This window comes from Mobula birostris, chromosome 28 (assembly GCF_030028105.1).
Source record: "Mobula birostris isolate sMobBir1 chromosome 28, sMobBir1.hap1, whole genome shotgun sequence".
NCBI classification, from domain to species: domain Eukaryota; kingdom Metazoa; phylum Chordata; class Chondrichthyes; order Myliobatiformes; family Myliobatidae; genus Mobula; species Mobula birostris.
In genome coordinates, this window is record NC_092397.1 from 31879040 (window position 1) to 31902062 (window position 23023).

General features: G+C 44.9%; 2 protein-coding genes across 2 annotated transcripts in view; one reads left to right on the forward strand and one right to left on the reverse strand.

Annotated features, from left to right (window-relative positions):
* LOC140188979 (uncharacterized) overlaps positions 1-23023 on the forward strand; it is a 507794-nt gene that overhangs the window by 136063 nt on the left and 348708 nt on the right. The window lies entirely within an intron of this gene.
* On the reverse strand, positions 4697-5232 carry LOC140188943 (histone H2B-like). The gene has a single exon (XM_072245598.1). The coding sequence runs from the start codon at positions 5226-5228 to the stop codon at positions 4854-4856; it is 375 nt and encodes a 124-aa protein (XP_072101699.1). The 5' UTR covers positions 5229-5232; the 3' UTR covers positions 4697-4853.

Genomic DNA, 23023 nt, shown 5'->3' on the forward strand with positions numbered 1-23023 from the left:
AGAGAACTTGATGTGTTCCTCTGTATTATCTTGCAAGTGTCACTAAAAGGAAGTAAACTGCTCGAAAGATCACAGAGCGGGAGCAGTAAGAGGATTCAGTGGGGGGTGGGGTCGCTGTAGGGTAATGTCATGGCTGGAAATGTGCGTAATTAATGACCACTGACATTCTGTTGTGTTTCTCTTTTAGAAGCTGGACTGCTGTTATGATGTAAGTATGTGAAGTTTTTTTTTAAACTGTGCTTTATGTTTCTGTATTTGGAGGACAATAAATGAGTTATGGTTTTCCTGAAATAGAAAATGCCTCATGCCATTTTATTTGTAAAAGTCTTCACACTGCAAGAATACCGCAGTATCAATCTGCACCAAGAAAACCTGATCACATTCTCTTGAGGGTTAATGGCATTGCTGACTCTGAGTCTACTACCGTCGAATGCCAGCAGGGTCACAATCAGCAGAAACTCTCACAAAGCAGCTCTGTTTGTATTGTGTGCTTAGTAGGTCTGTGGGAGATACCCAGAATGTGAAGCTATAGTAATGGAGAGAGACACACTGAGCCAAGTCACAGCTTGATGGGCAGAGAGGAAAACAGAGAATTTGATGTTGTGTCCTTATGCCTGTACTATGTCCAGTTAGAAGTGTTGTTCCTCCGCACAGTGTTCAGCCTCACTGTAACAGTGTGACATCAGACATCAACATGAAAACCAAAATAATCTCAGCTGAGATGTATTCTCTTTCACCTGTTGATCATCTTTGCAAACATTTTACAGGCAGAAAAGGCAAAGAATTTCTGTCTGAGAATCTCAAATGCAACAGCGTGTCACTTCTGCTGTGTCTGTCGGTTCCCCAGCATTTGAATGCTACCAATCACTGAATATGAAGGGGGAGATGGTTGAGAAGACAGCACACCAGAGTCCCAATACGTGGACTTGTCCATGGACTGACCTGATAAATGGCCATAGAGTTGATAACAGTGAGTTGGCGTTCACCGCCTCTCATTTTGGAAGGGATTCACCAGGCCACTGCACCTGCAGATACACCAGCAAGTTCACACGGGGAGAGGCCATTCACCTGCTCCATGGCGGACGGGATTCATTCAGTCACAAGCTATTACAACACCAGCCAGTTCACACCGGTGAGCAGCTAGACTTGGCTCTGTTGTCTCTGTCTCTCAGTATAGCTTCACACCTGTTCCAAGTGTGGGAGGAGATTCATTCAGTTCACCCACCGTGTGAGGCTCCAGTGAGTTTACAATTCATAGAGGACACACTTCTGTCCTGAGTCAGCAAAGAAATTTACTCAAGTCATCCCACCTGCTGAAACACCAGCAACTTCACATCAGGGAGGAAGTTATAAGAAGCTGTATATGGGACTGTTAATGTCAGATTCCACAGATATTGTGGCTGCTCATCAGACCCAGGACTGAACCCTGGTTACTGAGCATTGAGGGGGTTCATCCCACCATCTTAAAATACACTGATGTTTAATATTGTGGATCTGTCATAGACAAATAGATCAATTCCATTTCAAATCCTGTGTCTCAGGTGCTTCCTCCCTGTCACACTGATAATGAACAGTCGAGAGGCCACTCAGTCCAGCTGGTACCTGCTTGTGTTCCTATTGCACACCAGAGCTTTCAACCCCATCCCTGCCGTTCACCACTAACTCACCCTATAATGTTCAGGATGTAACTGGTCACCGGTCTGGCGATGAAGAGGTTTACCTTGAATTCACTCCACGACTTTCTGTAAACTGCAGAGGATTAATTTACTGTGGTTTTCTCCCAAATATTCCTCATCCCTCACAGCTCTGGACCAAGGCTGAAGTCTTGTGTTGTTAAAATCTTCCTGTCCCACTCTATTCATTGTTTTGTGTCATTTTCACTGATTTCGAAGGGCTGTGCCTCACACTGCCGGGCTGTTGCAATACAACACTCTCCTCTAAAGTACGACAGCAGAATGGTGGAGCAGAAACAAGAGGGGTCAGCACAAATGAGGGCTTTGGAGCTCCAGATGTGATGGAGGCTCGAGTTTACGTAGAGTAGGAGGAGGGAATCAGACCAGGAGGATGAGGCTGCAAATGAAAGTTCAGCAACATTTGGAAACTGATTGACTGAAAAAAGAGGTTTATGTTTGCAAAATACTGGAGGGACTCAGTGCCCCCCAGCAGCATCTGTGCAGACAAATAAATAGTTGATATTATGGGCCAAGACACTTCATCCTATCTAGACTGTTTATTCCTCTGTTTAGCTGCTGCCTGACCTGCTGAGTTCCCGCAGTACTTTGTGTGTGTCACTTTACAGTTTATTCCCAGCATCTGCTGAACCTCGAGTTTCATATCTGCATTTCTAAATGAGTGGAACTGTGACAGTTGTCATACAAAATGCTTGTTGACATTGAGTAATAAACAGGAGAAAATCTGCAGATGCTGGAAATCCAAGGAACACACACAAAATGCTGGAGAAACTCTGCAGGCCAGGCAGCATCTGTGGATAAAAGTACAGCTGACGTTTTGGGCCGAGATTCTTCAGCAGGACTGGAGAAAAAACAATGAGGAGTAAATTTTAAAAGGTGGGGGAGGGGAGAGAGAATTCTTAAATTCACACAAAGAAACTCTACATCACTAATACTATCATTGCTACAGCTGGTTTCCAACACATTAAGATATTCTTGTAAAACCTTATTGCTACATTGTTTAGTCTCTCCACCTATTTTGATTATGAATTGCAGCAAATGACCGAGCCAGGACTCAACCGTCTCTCCTTCAGGAACAATTGTATTACCTTCTTTAATCAATATTCGGAACCCTATGAATCCCACACCCCCATTTTCTTAGTCATTCCCCAAACATCTTCAAGTTTAATAGTCCTTCCAATACTTTCACAATATGACCTCCAGTAAATCTTTTTCACAAGCTTCATTACTTTCCTCACCACGGCCTGTGACCTGTTACACTTAATATGATTACACGGAGAGTGATACTTCCTAACTTTCCGAAATGCCACGTTTCTCTCAGTAACTGCCTCTGCACACTCCTCCGTCCACCACGGTACAGCTTTTCTCCCACTACTGCACTTTTTAAATTGAATCTCTGCCACCACTATTTGATGAATAATGTCACAACGTTTCTTTGCAGAAATCCACATCATCCTCACCATTCAGCCCAGACAGACACTCAGCACATAAAACATTCAAACTTCTCCCAATTTGCTTTACCAGAGTTCCACATCCTAAAAGTGGCCTCATGCCCCCTATATAAATCCAAACCCAAGCTTATAAACATAGGGAAACGATCACTCCCCAATGCTTCATCTCCCATGACATCCCACTACTCACTCCAATGTTCAAAACTAAAGTTAAATTTACAGCATTTTCAGAACTATTATGAACATTAAATCTCGTACCTCTCCCACCATAAAGACTAACAGGATATGAAATATCTGAAACTCTTCTATAAACAAAATATTACCAATCTGAGAACAACCCCACAGTAAATTAACTATGTGTTAAAATCCCCACACCATACAACGCTTAGTGAGCTAGAGCTACGTATACTCTCCAACAAATCAATCGGAAGCTTTCCACAATGGTTATAATAATACACAAACACGAGGAAATCTGCAGATGCTGGAATTTCAAGCAACACGCATAAAAGTTGCTGGTGAACGCAGCAGGCCAGGCAGCATCTCTAGGAAGAGGTACAGTCGACGTTATAATAATATACCACTTTATTGCCCCTACCTGTGGAATCAAATGTCTTCAAATGCCTCATACATTTCATTTACATCCACAACTTTATGGCCTCTCCCTCTCTTTAAAAAAAACTTGCAACACCACCTCCTCTATCAACTAATCTATCACGCTTAATTACAATATAACACTGGAAGGAAGAACTTAAATGCGACAACAATCAGGTTTCCTGAATACATATAACATCACATAGATTTGATAAATCAGAAATAAACGAAGTTTTGACCATTAGAAATCAGGCTTCTGAAAATCGCCCTTCTGATGCAGGCGGGGCGGGAGGTGCGGAATGTAGTGGGGCGTTTATGATTGGTGAACCAGTGCCCATTCTGATTTGAAAGAGCAAATATTCCAATCACAGAGCTGCCTTATTCACCAATCAGACTGTAGAAGCGCGGAAAATACCGTCTAACCGCCGAAATAAACTGAAATTTGCAATACACCGCCAAAAAAGCCTTTGTTGCTGAAATTAAACCACAACAGGTTTGTTTGTCGGCTCTTTACCCCCGTTACTGGAGTCCGACACACTTAAACAAAGTGTAGTTAATATTGCGATGGTGTCTGAGAAATTAGTTCACCGATATCTTTCAATTGATAAACGATTGGAATAAAACCGGTCCTCAGCTGCTGTTCGCGGTCGGTCATTGTGTAAACTCAAGTCAGTTTAGCAAGGGGTCACCCGTCAGAAAGTGGAGCTTTAACAAGTACTCTGAACGACCCGTGACAGTGTTCAGCTCTTGCGTCGGAATGGGGTTAAGAGAAGTATCGAAAATGGGACAAAGCTTAATGAACCCACGGTATTTAAACCAGAAACATTAGCGTCCATGTCAGAGAAATCTGATGACCGAGAGGAAGCGACGGGGAAACGGGTGTGTAACGATTCCGTGTCTGGGCAGTTGGCAGGAATTAACAGAGAAATTGGGATTATACTGAGCAGCGGACAGCAAGTTCTGATTAACGGGGATAAGATTCTGAATGAGCATTTCAACAAAATATTCCAAATTTACCTCAATTCCATGTCTCAATATCGTGTAACTCTTTTAATGAAACCGTGAGTGGCTCTTAAAAGAGCCTTTGATTTTCCGGTTTGTTTTGTCAGTGAACTTGTCTTCACTTGGAGCTGGTGTACTTGGTCACCGCCTTTGTCCCTTCGGACACGGCGTGCTTGGCCAGCTCCCCGGGCAGCAGCAGCCGCACGGCGGTCTGGATCTCCCGGGAGCTGATGGTGGACCGCTTGTTGTAATGGGCCAGGCGGGAAGCCTCGCCGGCGATGCGCTCGAAAATATCGTTGACGAATGAATTCATGATGCTCATGGCCTTGGAGGAGATGCCGGTGTCGGGGTGAACCTGCTTCATCACTTTGTAGATGTAGATGGCGTAAGTCTCCTTCCTCGACCTCTTGCGCTTCTTGCCAGTCTTGCTCGCTGGTTTGGACAAAGCTTTCTTGGCGCCCTTCTTGGGAGCGGGTTTCGCTGGATCAGGCATTTCCTCGTCGGTTTCAAACACAATAATAAGCAGAAGCTGTCCGGAGCGCGGATTAAATAGGCAGTGCCCAAAGCGGTATGTTAATGAGGATGGGAATGCTGAGCATTTCCATTGGCTGTTTGGAGACATGAATCACCAATCGGAACGCTGGGGGATGGGAAGCGGCGCCAATGGGCGGGGTTTACCGCTGTCGTTTGATGCGGGAGGAAGTACTGAAGGGCAGAGACAGGCCGGGGTGCGGGCTGAAATTGAAAAGGGAAACGCAAATTTCAAAAGCCGAATGAAAATAAAATCAGATGAAATATTGTAAAATTAAACACTAGGACATTTAGTTCATGACATAGGGCTGCAGGAGAGTGAAGGAGAGATTTGGACATTTCAGTGTAAAGTTTAAATCGAGTTTATTTATGCACAGGTGAAAGGAACAAAGTATTTGTAGCAGCATCACAGACATTGCATCAGAGACACAACACTGACAAGAAACACTGAAATTAAATATGAATTATACCAAAATATTCAAACAGACAGAAGACTATCAGAACAAAATCAAAATAACAAACAGATTATGCCGGCAGTGGGAGAATCATCCTTCTTGTGCTTCTTCATCTCGTCACTCTGGATTCAGTGTCACACAACGCTGCCACTTTGATCTGGCCCATGCCTTCATTAACCAAGTCCAACACTTGCCTTTATTGCATCTTCCTTCTCCTTACACTGGTCATCGGGTTTGTGGGGGTGTGTGCCCCCTTGAACCTCAGGATTAGGTTTGAGGGTAGGGCTGGTGGATGTATATGCGGGGCTGGGAGAGATAATGCTGTGGAGTTTAGTATGGTGAGATAGGTGGGGCTATGGTGGATAGGGTAGTGTAGTGGAGTCACTTCAATCTGGCCCATTCCTTTCATTAACGTGGCCTGACACCACTTGGCTTAATGAACCGGGTGTTGCAAAGGGACACATCGTCAGTAATGCAACCTGGGGTCATTGGGTGTTTTGGGTCTTTAATCATGAGACATCCTCGCCCAGGCAACCCAGCCAGGGTTAATCAGGCCCGCTTGTGTTTATCCCATGGATCAAGGTAATGAGAGGCATGTACTTCTGCATGTTGTGGGTATTTTAAACCTTGTTACTTGGCTTTATTTTGACCATTTGGGGAGTAGAATGTTCTGAGGCCTAGTAATCAGGCTTTACCTCCAAGTAAGGTTCAACTTTCCTACTTTCAATTTAGAATTGTCTTTATTTTGCATCTGTATGCCTGGGATTGCATGGGTTAAATTAACAGTGTTCACTGCAGTACAAATTAGTGATTAGGTCTGTGGAGATTGGTCCATAATTCCAAAATGCAAACATCTCTGAAATCCAGATTTTTTTGTGCTGACATGACATCACAAATGGAGAATTTTACTCAGGATTAAATGGCTTGCCTAATGAAGAGAGTTGCACGGCTCTGGGCCTCTATTTATTGGAACTTCGAAGAAAGAAGGGTTACCAAATTGAAACCTATCAAATAGTGAAAGAGCTTGATTGAGTGGATGTGGAGAGGATTTTTCTTGTGATGGGTGTGTCTAAAACTGGACCACACAGCTTCACAATAGAGGGTCATCCTTTTAGAATGGAAATAAGGAGGAATTTCTTCAGCCAGAGAGTGGTGAATCTGTGAATTTTTTTGCTACAGGCAGCTGTGGAGGCCAAATCACTGGGTATAGGCAGAGATTGATAGATTCTTGATTGGTCAGGGCATGAAGGGATACAATGGAAGGCAGGAGATTGGGGCTGAGAGGAAAAATTGATCAGTGATGATGAAATGCCAGAGAAGGCTCAACAGGCAAAATGGTCGAATTCTGCTCCTGTATCTTATGGTCTTATGGACTCACTTAGTGACTAAATCTCTCCCAGAGATCTCAGCTTTGACTCAACCCAGCAACTGAGGCTCCACATTACTTATATAAGGAATACAGAAGTTCTTTGTTCTCTGATTAACAAAATATCTCATTTCCATCCTGAATGCTTGTCACCTCATTCTGAGCAACAGACACAAAATGCTGGAGGAAGTCAGCAGGCCAGGCAGCATCTATGGAAAAGAGTAACGAGTCGATGCTTCGGGCTGAGAATCTTCACCCTGAGATCTGATGAAGTGTCTCGGCCCGAAGTGTCGACTGTTAACTCTTTTTCATAGAGGCTGCCTGTCCTGCTGAGTTCTTCCAGCATTTTGTGTGTGTTGCGTTTGATTTCTAGCATCAGCAGATTCTCTCGTGTTTGTGATTTACACCTCATTCTAAGGGTATTTTCCTCAGATATGGAGTTCTCATTCAGGGGAAAGATCCTCCTTGCCTATTGCCTGTCATATCCTGAAAGAATCTAACAGATTTCCTCGTTTTCTCATGAACAGCAGGGAATACAGACCCAGCGCACTCACTCTCCTCTCATATAACCAACCTTCCATCCCCGGAACCAACCCAGTCAGTGTGGGGAACAGTCACTGCACTCCCTCTATTGCAGGGATATCCTTCCTGAGGAAGTGTGACCAAACCTGGACACGATACTCAAGGTGTGCTCTCACCAGGGCCCTATATAATCCCAGTGAGACCTCTGTACCCTCTTGTACAATCCCCATGGATCACAGGACAAAATACTGTTTGAACATAGAATAGTACAGCACAGTACAGGCCCTTCGGCCCACAATGTTGTGCCGACCCTCAAACCCTGCCTCCCATATAAATAGAACATAGAATAGTACAGCACAGTTCAGGCACTCTCATTACTTGTTGTATCTGCATGTAAGCTCAAGTGATTTGTTTGCAAGGATGCCCAGGTCCCTCTGAACATCCCTGTGTGGAAATGACTCTTACAGTTTGTTCCTGGGAATGGGTGATCACACATTTCCCCACATTCTGTTCCATCTGCCACATCCTCAACCGTTCACTCTCCTGTCTACATCCCCCAAACCTTCTCACTACTGACACTGTCTCTCCCACTCTGCCACAGCAGCAGACGTAGTTACTGAGTTATGCAGCACAGAAACAGGTCCTTCAGCCCAACACATCCATGCTGACCAAGTGGCCAAACAAAATTATTGTCAGTTGCCTGCTTTTGGCCCATGTCCCTGTGAAACTTCCCTCTCCACAGTCCAAGAGATATTGCAACTGTGCCCACCTACACCACCACTTGGGGTAGTTTGTTCCATGTAAACAGCACATTCTGTGTACAAAACCTGCTCCTCAGGGTCCTATTTAAATCTTTCCTCTCTCACTTTATATCTGTAATCTCTCGCTTCCAACTCCATAAACCTGGAGATAACAGATTCACTGTTGACCGTATCTATGACTGCCATTATTTTATCACCTCTCTAATATCACATACACTCTGGTGAGAAAGGTCCTGGCCTATGCAGCCTCCTGTTAAATCCCTTTTGCACCCTCTCCAGTTTAATGTCACCCTCTGATCCCAGGGCAACTATAACTGTACTCCGTGCTCCGAGAGTAGTTTCCCCGAGGCTGGTAGAGCTGTAATGTGACGTCACAGTCCAGTGCCCGATACTCGACCCGATGAATGCGAGTGTGGCGAACAGCTTCTTCACCGTCCTGCCTACCTGTGTTTACACTCTGAAGGAATTCGATATCTACACCTCGATATCTCTGTTTTACAGCACTCCCAGGGACAGACCATTCCCCACGGCAGTTCTGCCCTGGTTCGTCAATGACAATGGAACATCTCACATTTATCTGTCATTCCTCAAATCAGTGACCTCATTGATCACCGTCCTGTTGTAATGTTAGTTACATTGTTTCACACTCCACGATATCACCAACTTTAGTGACATCGATAAATTTGCTGAGCCGGGCAGTGACGTTATCAGCCCTGACTCAGCTCCCAGGCTTTTCCTCGCAGCGATACACGCGCAGTGCTGGAGGAACTCAGCAGGCCAGGCAGCATCTATGAGAAACTGGAAACAGCCAACGTTTCAGGCCGAGACCCTCCATCAGCATCTGCACAATGGTCTTGTGTTTGGTTTTCCATCGATCCTAAATTACTGGATAACATGACCCATCCTCCAATCCTCTGCCACCACTCCTGCCCGAGAAACGCGCAGAGAGACAGAGGCGGGGAGGGGAGGAGACAGAGTCAGAGTGACGGACAGAGCCGAGAGCGGCCTCTCATCGTCCAGCTCCGTCTTCACTTTAATACACCCGGCAATTTCCAACGGTTTGTCCGAAACACAGAGCTCCAGAGAGAGAGAAAAACTCCCTCACACACCACGTACAGAAGGAGTTCTAGGAATTTACTGGCGGTTGGACTTCATCGGATCAGAATACAGTGTGATTGGCGCAGGATCAATTTCAAATTGCCCGCCAATTTCAAAGCACCCAGCAACGGTGATGGAAGACTTTTTAAAAAATTATTTACCGTTAGTTTTATCACGCATTATACAATTTCAGTTTCATTTAATATCTAATCCCCTAAGATTTAAATGCATAATTACGGAGTCGCTTCTCTAAACGAGTGAACTGATTCCTGTCCGAGACGGATAAAAGGATGAAGATCGATCTTAACGCGTTCAGAGGTTCTGAAGTAATCACCGACTGGAAAGGCAGATTCGCAGGAATATTGCAAACCGAACCGATTAATGTGTTTCAAATGTAACTCAGCTGAATGTATCGATAAAAATAATTAAAAGGTTGTGGATACGGCTCCGTCTGTGAGGCGGTGGGTGGCTCTTAGAAGAGCCTTTGTTTCGTGCTCGGGAGGAAGTGGGAGTTTTTCAGCCGCCGAAGCCATAGAGAGTGCGGCCCTGGCGTTTCAGAGCGTACACCACATCCATGGCAGTGACCGTCTTGCGCTTGGCGTGTTCAGTGTAGGTGACCGCATCCCGGATCACATTCTCCAGGAAAACCTTCAGCACCCCGCGGGTCTCCTCGTAGATCAGACCCGAGATCCGCTTGACGCCGCCACGGCGAGCCAGACGGCGGATGGCCGGTTTGGTGATGCCCTGGATGTTATCACGGAGCACTTTACGGTGTCGCTTGGCTCCGCCTTTGCCCAGTCCTTTGCCTCCTTTCCCTCTGCCAGACATGATGCTGCTTCACTCAGGTCGCTGCTCACTGACAAACTGCCTGCTGCTGTCTCCTTTTATACACAGCGCCCCGACCTGCCCGAGAAACGCGCAGAGAGACAGAGGCGGGGAGGGGAGGAGACAGAGTCAGAGTGACGGACAGAGCCGAGAGCGGCCTCTCATCGTCCAGCTCCACCTTCACTTTACCACAACCGCCAATTTCCAACGATTCATCCGACACAAAGCGCTCCAGCGAAAAACAAAACTCCCTCACACACAGTCTGAAAAGAACGAGAGCCAATGTCAGGCTAATAAACATGGTGGGACTGATGGGCTGAAATGAGTTTATTTCAACACTAGGAGTACTATGTTATCGGACGGACAGGGCTGGCAGCTCAACATTCCTGGGTTTCATTGTTTTACATGTGAGTGGGGGGTTAAAAATGCAGAGGTTACCTCACTGGGAATGTCACAGCAAACTGGAAGGTTCATTTACAGAGGCAATCTGCAGTTACACTGTTGGGGCGTTTGTATTGGCCCCGCAACAACCAGTGGGGGGACATTATCTTCTCTAGATTAACTGGAACTTGCTTAATTCTTAAATGCGCCAGATTTCTTCAGTGAATCTGAGAGGTGTTTGAAACATTATGTACAGGGCCCAACCAGAGGTGAGAACAGATGGGAATGAGCCAGGCCAGGTGACAGTTGAGAGTCAGTGAACATTTTGGGAACAGTGATCACAAGTTTCTTTTTTTCTTAGTTACAAGTAAAAATAAAAGTAGATCTTGTATGAAGGTACTAATTTGCAGGAGGACAAGTCAGGACGGAGGAAGACAGGAGCCAGGCAACATTGATTGGGAGCAGCCACTGTCAGACAAGTCCACATCTGATGTGTGGGAGTTGTTTAAAGACCAGCAACTCTGAGTTCAGGATCAGCATGTTCCGGTGAGGAGTGAGGAGAAGGATGGTAAGTAAGGGATCTTTAGACAAGCAGAGAGATCCTAAATTTAGTCAAAAGGTTATGGAAAGTTTGTGAAGCTAAAGTCAGACTGGGTACCTTTGGAATATAAAGGTAGCAGGGAAATGCTAAAGCAGGTGATAGGAAAGGCCAAAAGGGGCCACAAACTGTCCTTGTAATGTAGGACCAAAGATGATCCCAAGGCCTTGTGATTTGTATTAATAAGACGAGGATAACCAGAGAATAGAAATGTCGACTCAAGATTAAAGGAGGAATGATGTGGTTGAAGTCAGATCAAGTGGCTGAGGTACTAAATGAGTACGTTGTGTCAGTATTTACTGAAGTGAAGGAATTGAATGGCAATGAAAACAGAATGAGGCATGCGAATGTGCAGAGACATTTTGAGATTAAGGAGCAAGTTGTGCTGGGACATCTGAAAAGCAATAAGATGGATAAGACTCCAGGGCCTGAAGGCAAATATCCTACAACAGTGAAAGAAACAAGTGAGCAGATTGCCGGTGATTTGACAAGGATCTATGTGTCCTCGATCACAACATGTGAGGTCCCACAGGACTAGAGTGTCAGAAATATTGCAGCTTTGATCAAGAAGGGAAATAACAAGAATCCAGGAATCTATAGGCAAGGCAGCCTCATTTCAGTGGTAGAGAAGCTACTGGGGAGGATACTGAGGCACAGGATTTATGCACATTCGGAAAGGCATGGCCTGCTTAGGGACAATCAACATGGTTTTGTGTGGGCAGATCATGCTTGACAAAATTGATTGAGGTTTCTCAGGAAGTGACACAGGCTAAGATATAGGAGCAGAATTCAACCATTTGGCCCGTCGTCTGCTCCGACATTTCATTGTGGCTGATCCATTTTTCCTTTCGGCCCCAGTCTCCTGCCTTTCCCCTGTATCCCTTCATACTCTGACCAATCAAGAATCTATCAACCTCTGCCTTAAATATACATAAAGTCCTGGCTTAACAGCTCCCTGTGGCAATGAATTCCACAGATGAACCACTCTCTGGCTAAAGAAATTCCTCATCTCCACATTCTACAAGGATATTCTTCTATTCTGAGGCTGTGTCTTGATATTAGACACTCCCATCTTCTGCACATCCACTTTATCACTGCCTTTCACCATTCGATAGGTTTCAATTGGGCCACCCCTCATTGTTCAAACATTCCAGTGAATACAGGCCCAGAGCCATCAAACACTCTTCATATGACAAGATGTTTCATCCTGGAATCAATCTGGAGAACCTCCTTTGAAACCCATCGAGTTTCAGCTCATCCTTCCTAAGATGAAGAGCCCAAAACTGCTCACAATACTCCAGTGAGACCTCCACAGTACTTAATAAAGTCCGATCATTACTATGATTGGCGCAGATATTGTGAGACGAAGGGCAGGTTGCCATCTGTTCCATATTGTGTACTGATGAATATGTTTGATCTGACAGTAATTGCAGGGACATGGTTACAGAGACTGGGACTTCGACATTCCACTATATTCAATGTTCCACACGGAATTGGCAAAATGTAAGTTATTAGGTTTTATTGTTTTGCAATGGATTTAATTTGGCTTTTTTGACACTGATCAACAGAAAAGACTATGGTGTCAAAGTGAAAACAGGTCTAAATTAATTGTAAATATGGAACAAAATAATTCATTGCCTTAGTATTTACCTCCTTCAAAGCCGTAATTAGTTGATGCACCTTTGGCAGTATTTACAGTTGAGTCTGTGTGGATAGGTGTCTATCAGCTTTGCACATCTGAACACCGCAATTTTTCCCCATTCTTCTTTACAAAACTGCAGAAGCTCTGTCAGAATGCATGGGTTGGTGAGCGAACACTTCTTTTCAAGTCCAGCCACAAATTCTCAATTGGATTGAGGTCTGAACTCTCACAAAGCCACTCCAGGACATTAACTTTGTTGTTTTAAGGCATTCCTTTGCAGCTTTGGTTTTATGCTTGTGGTCATTGTCATGCTGGAAAATTAATTTTCTCCTAAGTCGCAGTTCTCTTGAAGACTGAATTTGGTTTTCCTCCAGGATTTCCCTGTATTTTGCTGCATTCATTTCACCCTCTACTTTTATGTGCCTTTCAGGGCCTGCTGCAGTGAAGCATACCCACAGGATGATGCAGCCTCCACCATACTTCACGGTAGGGATGGTGTGTTTTTGATGTTGTGCGGTGTTTGGCTTACTCCAAACTTAGTGTTTGTGATGGTCAAAAGGTTCAATTTTGTTTTCATCAGACCATAGAATCTTCTTCCAACTAACTTCAGAGTCCCCAACAATTCTGGGAAACTCCAGGGAAGATTTCATCAGAGCATTTTTCAACACTGGCTTTTTCTCTGCCACTCTCCCGTAAAGCTGCGACTGGTGAAACACCCGGGCAACAGTTGATGTATGCACAATCTCTCCCACCACTGAAGCTTGTAACTCCTCTAGAGTTATCATAGGTCTCCTGGTGGCCTCCCCCACTGGCCCCTTCTTGCATGGCCATTCAGTTTTTGAGGATAGTCTGCTCTTGGTAGATTTACAGCTGTGCCATATACTTCCCACTTCTGGATGAGTGACTTAACTATACTCCAAGGGCATTCAGTGACTTGGAAATGTTCTTGTATCCATCTCCTGGCTTGTGTTTGTCAATTACCTGTTTGCAGAGCAGCTCAGAGTGTTGATTTGTCTTCACGGTGTAGTTTCTCCCAGGATACTGACTCACCAGCAGTTCGACCTTCCACTTACAGGTGTACTATTACTACAATCAATTGAAACACCTTGACTGCACACGGTGATCCCCATTTAACTGATCATGCAACATCGAAAACTAGTTGGCTGCACCAATGATGATTCGGTGTGTCAGTGTCATATTAAAGGGGGTGAATAATTAAACAGACAATTATTTTGTGTTTTAGATTTGTAATTAGTTTAGAGCATTTTGTAGAGATTTGTTTTCCCTTTGACACAAAAGAGTCTTTTTCCATTGATTGGTTTCAAAAAAAGCCAAATTCAATCCACTGAGATTCAATGCTGTAAATTTTCATAGGAACTTTATATGTAGGGACAATGATGGTGAAAGGGGGAGGGAAAGACAACATTGGTAGGAGCGGCCTCAAGATCCTGGGGTGTGGTCAAAGGCATTCAAGGAAATATTAAATCAAAGAACATACAAAGAGGCGCTGGTGGTGCACAAGAGAATCAGAGATTTTCTAGGAACCAGTGAAAAGCTAAAAGTAAAAAGGAACACGCAGAGAAGTTAACTCAATAATTTGCATTAGTGCTCACAGTGGGACACAGCAAACATCCCACAGATATCTAACGGTGACATTTCAACATTGTGCCATAATGTATAACAATTGGCATCACAAGGGAGAAACTAATGGGACTAAAAGCAAACTTTACCAGGTCCCAACGACCTGCACTGGAGGGTTTCACAGGAAGTCTGTAGAGAAAGTAGAGACATTGAAGTTTGTCAAAACTCACTGTTACAGAAAGGTCCCAGTGGAGTTGCAAAACCATTGCTGAAGAAGGGTGGAAGATAAAAAGCAGGTAACTGTAGTCCTGTTAACTTCACTTCAGGTACTGGAGTTGATAATCTATCAAGAAATAACAAATCATTTGGAAAAGTTTAATGTCTACAGTCAGGTTCACACAGATTCCACGATGACCAAAGTTCCCATCTGAGCTTGTGGTCTGTAACCCCCTCACCACCACATTATGAAGAAGGTTATCCTCCTCCTTGTCCCATTTCTCTGCATTTGGCCCAGATACTTCAAAACCTTTTCTTTCCATCTATCTGTCCAAGTGCCTTTTTAATGTCCCTGACTCAACCATTCCCCCTAGCAGCTCATTCCATTTCCAGCCTCCAGGTCCCTCATGATTTTATACACCTCTGCAATATCAGCACTCATTCTCCAACATTACAGGGAAAATTATCCAAAACACCTTTCCACAAATCCTTTGAGATCCAGTAACATCCCCATAAATCTCCTCTGTGCTCTTTCCAGCTGAATGGTGTCTGTCATACAGCAGGGTCACAGAAACTAAACACTATTTGCAAAATGTGGCCAAACCAACGTGTTGGACAACTGCAACATCTCATCCCAGCTTCTATATTCGGGGCCCTGAGTGAAGGCCAGTGTTCCAAAAGCCTCTTCACCACCCTGTCCATCTGGAACCTGGTCTTGGACCCTGTAACCTGGGTTGTTGAATGTTAAGTCATGTTTGACAAACACACCAGAGATTTAAGACTTTACAGGGGAAGTTGGAGAAGTGGTGTTTTTGGATTTTCAGGAGCCATTTGCCAAGGTGCCACATGTAAGGCTGGTGCACAAGACCAGAGCTCAGTACTGGGAAGGAAGTGTGTTAATACTGACTGAAGACTGGTCATCATACTGAGACAGAATAACAGGTCTGTTTCAGACTGGGATGATATAACTAGTGGAGTGTCCCAGCGACCAGTTCTGGATTGTCAATGATTTATTATTGATATTAATGACCCGGAGGAGCGGCAGAGAGTGAGGAATCCACGGTGGCAATGACAGTGAATGTGGTGGGGGACATGTTGTGAATGGACATTTCATCTCTTCAATGGGACATGGGAAGCTGGCGAGCAGAATACATGGTAAATGGAGTTTAATGTATTGAAGTGTGAAGGCATGTAGAGTGGTAGGAGGAATCAAAAGTCAAACTATTATTTATGTGGAGATAAATTGTAAATGAGAGAAATAGAGAGGGGTCGAGGTGCTGAACTACACAACAAAATAGAGACAGGAGCAGTGAGTGGTTCATAAAGCCATATATGACCAAGGTTTAGAGCTGAATGGTCCATTGACATTTACTGCTGGGGTGTTGGTGCAGAGAAACAGAGAAGTGTTGTTACTGTGACAGACAAGTGCACAATGATGGATTTTGGGAAGTTAAAGCAGGTCAGGACATACCCAGTGAATGGAGGGTCCTGAGGAGTGTTGATGAAAGAGAAACCTGGGGCACAGGTACCGTACTCCCTGAAAGTGGCAACACAGGCAGACAAGGTGGTGAAGAAGGAGCACAACATGCTTGTCTTCATCGGCAAAGGCTCTGAGAGGAGTTGGGACATCACATTACAGTTGTACAAATCAATAATGACACCACACCAGGAGTACCCTGTGCAGTTCTGGTTACATGAGAGGAAGGATGTGATTAAGCTGGAAAGGTGCAGAAACAATTCACAGGAATGTTACCTGCTCTGGGGGCTTGAGTTACAAGGAAATATCAGACTGACTGGGACTGTTTTCCCTGGAGTGAAGGAGACTGAGGGGGAGACCTGACAGAAGATTATAGAACTATGAGAGGTGTAAACAAGGTAAACAGGCAAGATCATTTTGCCAGGGTAGAAATATCAAATATGAGAAGGCGCAGCTTTAAAATGCCAGGGTGAGAATTTAAAGGTGGACATTAGGACAGGTAAGATTTCTGTTTCTGTACAGAGAGTGGTGAGGGCCGGGTATGGGCTGCCATGGGGAGTGGTGGAAGCAGATATGATAATGACATTTAACAGGGTTTTAGATAACCAAATGAATATTCAGAGAATTGAAGCACATGAATTATAAGCAGGCAGAAGAGACTTAGTTTCATTTGGCATCGTGTTCAGCACAGACATCATGGGAAGAAGGGTCTGTTCCTGTGCTGTACTGTTCTGTGTTCTCGGTGAGCCTCAGTGACAGGGGAGTCTTTAGCCGGGGTCACAGACAAGTGTATCTGTGGCAAGGAGAGAGACTGCACGATGGTGCATTGCCTCCCTGGTACCAGGGCCAAGGATGGAATTGAACAAGTACAGGCCATTCTGAAAGGGCAGGGTGAGCAGCCAGAGGTCGTGGTCCATATTGACACCAACAAAAGAGAAAAGTCCTGCAAGGAGAACTCAGGGAGTTGGGGAAAAAGTTAAGTGGAAACTCTGTGGTCGGGGGGGGGTGTGGAAATCCCAGTGCCACCTGCTAGCGAGGGAAGAAATAAAAGTGTGATACAGTTATATGTGTGGTTCACGAGCTGGTGCAGGATGGAGGGTTTTAGTTACATGGATCATTGGGCTCTCCTTCAGGACAGGTGATGGGAAGAGTAAGATGTCAGCAACTGGCATTGACGGATGTGGATTAACACAGGAAGTAAGTCCAAATGGATAAATTACAGTGTCTCAGTAGCATTACAAGTGCACAGATATACAAATATCAGAAGAGAAGCAAGAGAAAGAATAAAAAGTAAGTTACCTCCAACAGTCTAACATGGGGGTGGGGTGGGGGGGGGGGGGTCATCACTTCCCCGGCTATTGGTTGACTCATTATTGACCCTGACAGCCCAGTGTAAGAATGACTTCATACAGCGCTCCTTGGAGCAGCAGAGTTGTCTTATTCTGTTACAGAAGGTGCTCCTCTGTTCAGCCAAGGTGGCATGCAGAGGGTGAGAAACATTGTCCAGGATTGCCAGGATTTTCCGTAGGGTCCTTTGTTTTACCACGGCCCCCAGTGTGTCCAGTTTCTCTCCTATAACAGAACCAGCCTTTCCAATCAGTTTGAGTCGGATGGCATCACCCGTGTTGGTGCCATTGGCCCAGTACACCACTGTGAAGTTAGGCCGAGTTACTGAGCACAGTGGCACTGAGGGCCTGAAGTGTGTTTATGTCAGTGCAGTGTAGAACGGTTAAGGCAGACGTACTTAGAGCCTGGATTAGTACATGGCATGCTGACTCAGCCATTACAGAGATCTGGCTGAGAGAAGGGCAGCACTGACAGATAAACATTCCAGGATTCAGATGATTCAGACAGTCCAGAGGGAGGTGAATGAGGTTCGGGCTCTGTACTGCTGATCAGGCAGAATGTCACAAGGTCAAGGTCATCCCAGAGGCTCATCCAGTAAGACAATGTGGGTAGAAATCAGGAATAAGAAAGGTGCAATCACCATGATGGGATTATACTGTCGGCCTCCCAATAGCCAGTAAGAGACAGAAACAGATATGTTAGCAGGTTATGGGATGATGCAAAAACTGCAGAGTAGATTTGGTGAGTGAATATCTCCTCAGAGTAACTGGGACTCCGTTACACCCTGAGGCTTGGATGGGGCATTATTTGTGTTCAGGAAGGTTTCCTGAAACAATATGTCGTCCACCAGGGAGGGCGACATTCTTGACTTCACCTTGGGAAATATGGGACTCAGCAGAGTGGTGGCAGGAACAACCAGTGTTCAAAGAGGAATTAGACAGGTCCTTCAGGGGAAATGACCTGCACAGCTGTGGGGACAGAGTGGGGAATGGGATTGTGGAAATGTTGTAGAAGGAGTTGGTATTAACTTGATGGGTCAAATAGTCTCGACGATCACAGAATGATTCTCTGCCCAATAATAGGCTGAAAGGATCATTCTGGTCGCCAGTGAATCTTCCAAGCTCCAGGATGGACAAGATCAATTGTGTAATAAGGACACGCTTCTGTCGAAACACTGACACTGTACACCAAGCACACTGAGCTGCCAGAGCACAGCACCGGCCAGTGAGGACACAGACCAGTACAACACCCGGCTCTCAACTGCAAAGTTCAAAGCTGAAAATAAATGTACTATCAAAATACATTTCTGTCACCATATACAACCCTGAGATTAGTTTTCTTGTGGGCATACTGCTGGTTTGTTAGAGCAGTTGGGGAGGGTTGAAACTAATTTGGCAGGGGCGTGGGAACAGGCATGAAAAGACTCAGGGTAGGACAGATGGTAAAGAAAGCAAAGATCGCATGCAGTCACACTGTCAGGAAGGGCAGGCAGATGATAGGACATAACTGCAGCCAGCAGGGTGAGTATCAGTGCATGAGGGATGCAGAATCAATAAGGGTAGCAAATACAGTACTCAAACTGTTATATCTCAATACGCAGAGTATAAGAAATAAGGTGGATAATCTTATTGCCCTATTATGGATTGTTGTGACCATCACTGAATCACGGCTGAAGAATGTTTGTAGTTGGGAGCTAAGTGCCCAAGGTTACACGTATCAGCGGGATAGGAAGGTAGGCAATGGGGATGGAATGGCTCTGCTGATAAAGAATGGTAACAAATCAGTAGAAAGATGTGACAAAGGATCGGAAGATGTTGAATCCTTGTGAGTTGAGGTAAAAACCTGCAAGTGTAAAAAGGACGTTGATGGCAGTTGTACACAGGCCTACAACAGTTGCTGGGATGTGGGCCACAGATTACAACAGGAAATAGAAAAGGCAGGTCAAAAGGGGAATGTTATTTGAGATTTCATGGGAGTCAGGGGAGATTTTAACATGCAGGTTGATTGGGAAAATCAGGTTGGAAATAGATCTCAAGAGAGTGAGTTTGCTGAATGCTGAACAGATGGCTTTTTGGAGCAGTTTGTCATTGAGGTACTAGCGGATCACCTATACTGGATTATGTGTTATTGAATAAACTGGAGGTGATTTGGGAGCTTAAGGTAAAAGAACCCTTAGGAGGCAGTGGTCTCAGTATCACTGAGTTCAACTTGAAATTGGACAGGGAGAATGTACAGTCTGACACAGCAGTGTTTCAGTGGAGTTAAGGTAGTTACAGTGGTTTGAGAGAGGAGTTGGCTAAAGTAAATTGGAAGGAAATGCTGGCAGGGATGGCAGCAGAGCAGCAATGGTGTGAGTTTCTGGGGAAAATGAGGAAGGTGTAGGATAAATGTATTCCAGAAACAAACAAATACTCAAATGGCAAAATAGTACAACCGTGGCTGACAAGGAAGTCAATGCTAATGTAAAACCAAAAGGGAGGGCATACAACAAGCAAAAATTATTCAGAATACAGAGGATCGGGAAGCTTTAACAGCTGACAGAGAGCAACCTAAAGAGGGAAGAGATGAAACATGCAAGCAAGCTGGCAAACATGATCAAAATGGATAGTTTTAGCTTTTTCAAGTACGTAAAAATAAAAGAGAGGTGAAACTGGGTAAAGGACTGCTAGAAAATGAGGCCAGAGGAATAATAACGGCGGGGGTTGGGGGGGATACAAGGAAATGGCAGATGAACTAAATGAGTATTTTGTATCAGTGGAAGATACTAGCAGTGTGCCAGGTGCTGAAGGGTGTGAGGGAAGAGAAGAGCAGTTATTATTACAAGGGAAAAGGTGCTCAAAAAGCTGAAAGACCTGAGGGTTGATAAGTCACCCGGACCAGATGAACTGTACCCCAGGGTTCTGAAAGAGGTAACGCTCCTGACTGACCGTGTGAAGGAAATGGAGCTGGAGATGGACAGACCCAGAGTTTCCAGGATGCTGAGACCAGAGATTCAGTGGGTTGGTCAAACCTGAGGTCAGGCTGCAAATAGTTTGGTCGCGACCACGACTGGAAAGGGGAAGAGACAGACAGTGCAATGTCTCCCTGTGGCTGTGACCCTCGGTAACAAGTACACTCATTTGGATACCCCTGGGAGGATGATGAACCAGAGCACAGCAGCCCGTCAGGTCGGTGGTACTGACACCCCGGTCCGATGCTCCGCGGGAGGAACGGTCAATCACAGCAGTGATGACAGCAGACTCACAGTACAGGGGATGTGCAGGAGATTCTGTGGCCGCAACAGAGATGACACGATGGTGTGTCCCCTCCTGGGTACCAGGGTCAGGCACGTCTCAGATGTGCAGAATTACCAAAAGATAAACTTGCTGGTTGAGCCGGTGGCAAGGAAGAGCCAAATGCAATGTTCGCATTCATTTAGAGAGGAGTACAATACAAAAGCAAGGATGTAATGCTGAAGATTGATAAGGCATTGGTCTGCTCACACTTGGAGTATTGTCAACTGTTTTGTGCCCCTTATCTAAAAAAGTACGTGCTCGCATAGGAGAGGGTCCAGAGGAGGTTCACAAGAATGATCCTGGCAATAAAAGGGTTAATGCACAAGGATTGTTTGATGGCTCTGGGCCTGTACTCAATGGACTTTAGAAGAATGAGGGAATCTTGTTGAAACCGATCAAATATCGAAAGGCCTGGGATGGAGTGGGCAGTCTAGGACCACAGGACACAGCGTCAGAATACTAGGACACCCTGTTAGAACAAAGATGAGGAGTAATTTCCTCAGTAAAGGTAGTGAATCTGTGAAGCCTATGTCAGGATGTTGTTCATTGACTAGAGCTCAGTGTTTAACACCATCATTCCCACAGTCCTGATTACTAAGCTACAGAACCTGGTCCCTCTGCAGTTGGATCCTTGACTTCCTAACCGGGAGACCACAATCTGTGCAGACTGGTGATAATCAGAATGTGTGGATTAATGGAGTCGGGCTAACCCCTACTGACATCAATGGATCCGGGGTTAAGAGGGTAAACAGCTTTAAGTTCCTCGGCATCAATATTACTGAGCTCACATGGTCTATACATACAGGCTGTGTGGTGAAAAGGCACAACAGCGTCACTTTCACCTCAGACAGTTGAGGAAGTTTGCTATGGGCCCCCAAATCCTAAGGACTTTCTACAGGGGCACCATTGAGAGCATCCTGACTGGCTGCATCACTGCCTGATATGGGAACTGTACCTCCCTTAATCGCAGGACTCTGCAGAGAGTGGTGTGGACAGGCCAGCACATCTGTAGTTGTGAACTTCCCATGATTCAAGACATTTACAAAGACAGGTGTGAGAAAAGAGCCTGAAGGATCACTGGGGACCTGAGTCACCCCAACCACAATCTATTCCAGCTGCAACCATCCAGGAAATGGTACCGCAGCATAAAAGCCAGAACCAACAGGCTCCGGGACAGCTTCTTCCACCAGCCTATCAGACTGATTAACTCACGCTGATTTGAGGGCATTTCTATGTTACATTGACTGTTCTATTTATTATCAATGATTATAAATCACTATGATTGCACATTTAGACGGAGACATAACGTAAAGATTTTTACTGCTCATGTACGTGAAGGATGTAAGAAATAAAGTCAATTCAAGTTCAAATTAATATCTTCTCTTCGCTGATGATCAACACTGGCCCTGGTGCACCTCAGGGATGTGTGCTTAGCCGACTGCTCTACTCCCTCTATAACCATGACCGTGTGACTATAGCTCAAAAGCCAACTACAAATCTGCTGTTGGTAGAATTTCAGATGGAGAGGACAGGGCATACAGGAGTAAGATTTACCAGCTGGCTGAGTGGTATCACAGCAACAACCTTGTGTTTAATGTCAGTAAAACAAAAGAGCTGATTGAAGGAAGGGTGCGATGAGGGAACATGAACCAATTCTCAGAGAAGGATCAGAAGTGGAGAGAGTGAACAATTTCAAATTCCTGGGTGTCAACATCTCTGAGGATCTAACCTGGTCCCAACATATTGATGCAGCTACAGTATAAAAAAGGCAAGACAGTGGATATATTTTATCAGGAGTTTGAAGATATTTGGTCTGTCACTTTAAAACACTCAAAAACTTCTATAGATGTATTCTATATACTGTATATTATTTAAACTATATTATTTGTTTTTGCACTGTTTTTAATCTACATAATATATGTATCCCTATACACACATACTGATTTATTTATTCTTTCTATATTATCATGTACTGCATTAAACTGCTGCTGCTAAATTAACAAATTTCATGACACCTGCCGGTGGTAATGAACTTAATTCTGGTTCTGACTCTGAATTCATCCCCACAGACGGCTGTGGCCAATTCATTGGGGATACTGCATCATCACTGCCTGGTTCGGAAATTGCACCGTCTTGGATCGCAAGACCTTGCAGCGGATAGTGAGGACAGCTGAGATCATCATCGGGGTCTCTCTTCCCACCATTACAGACAT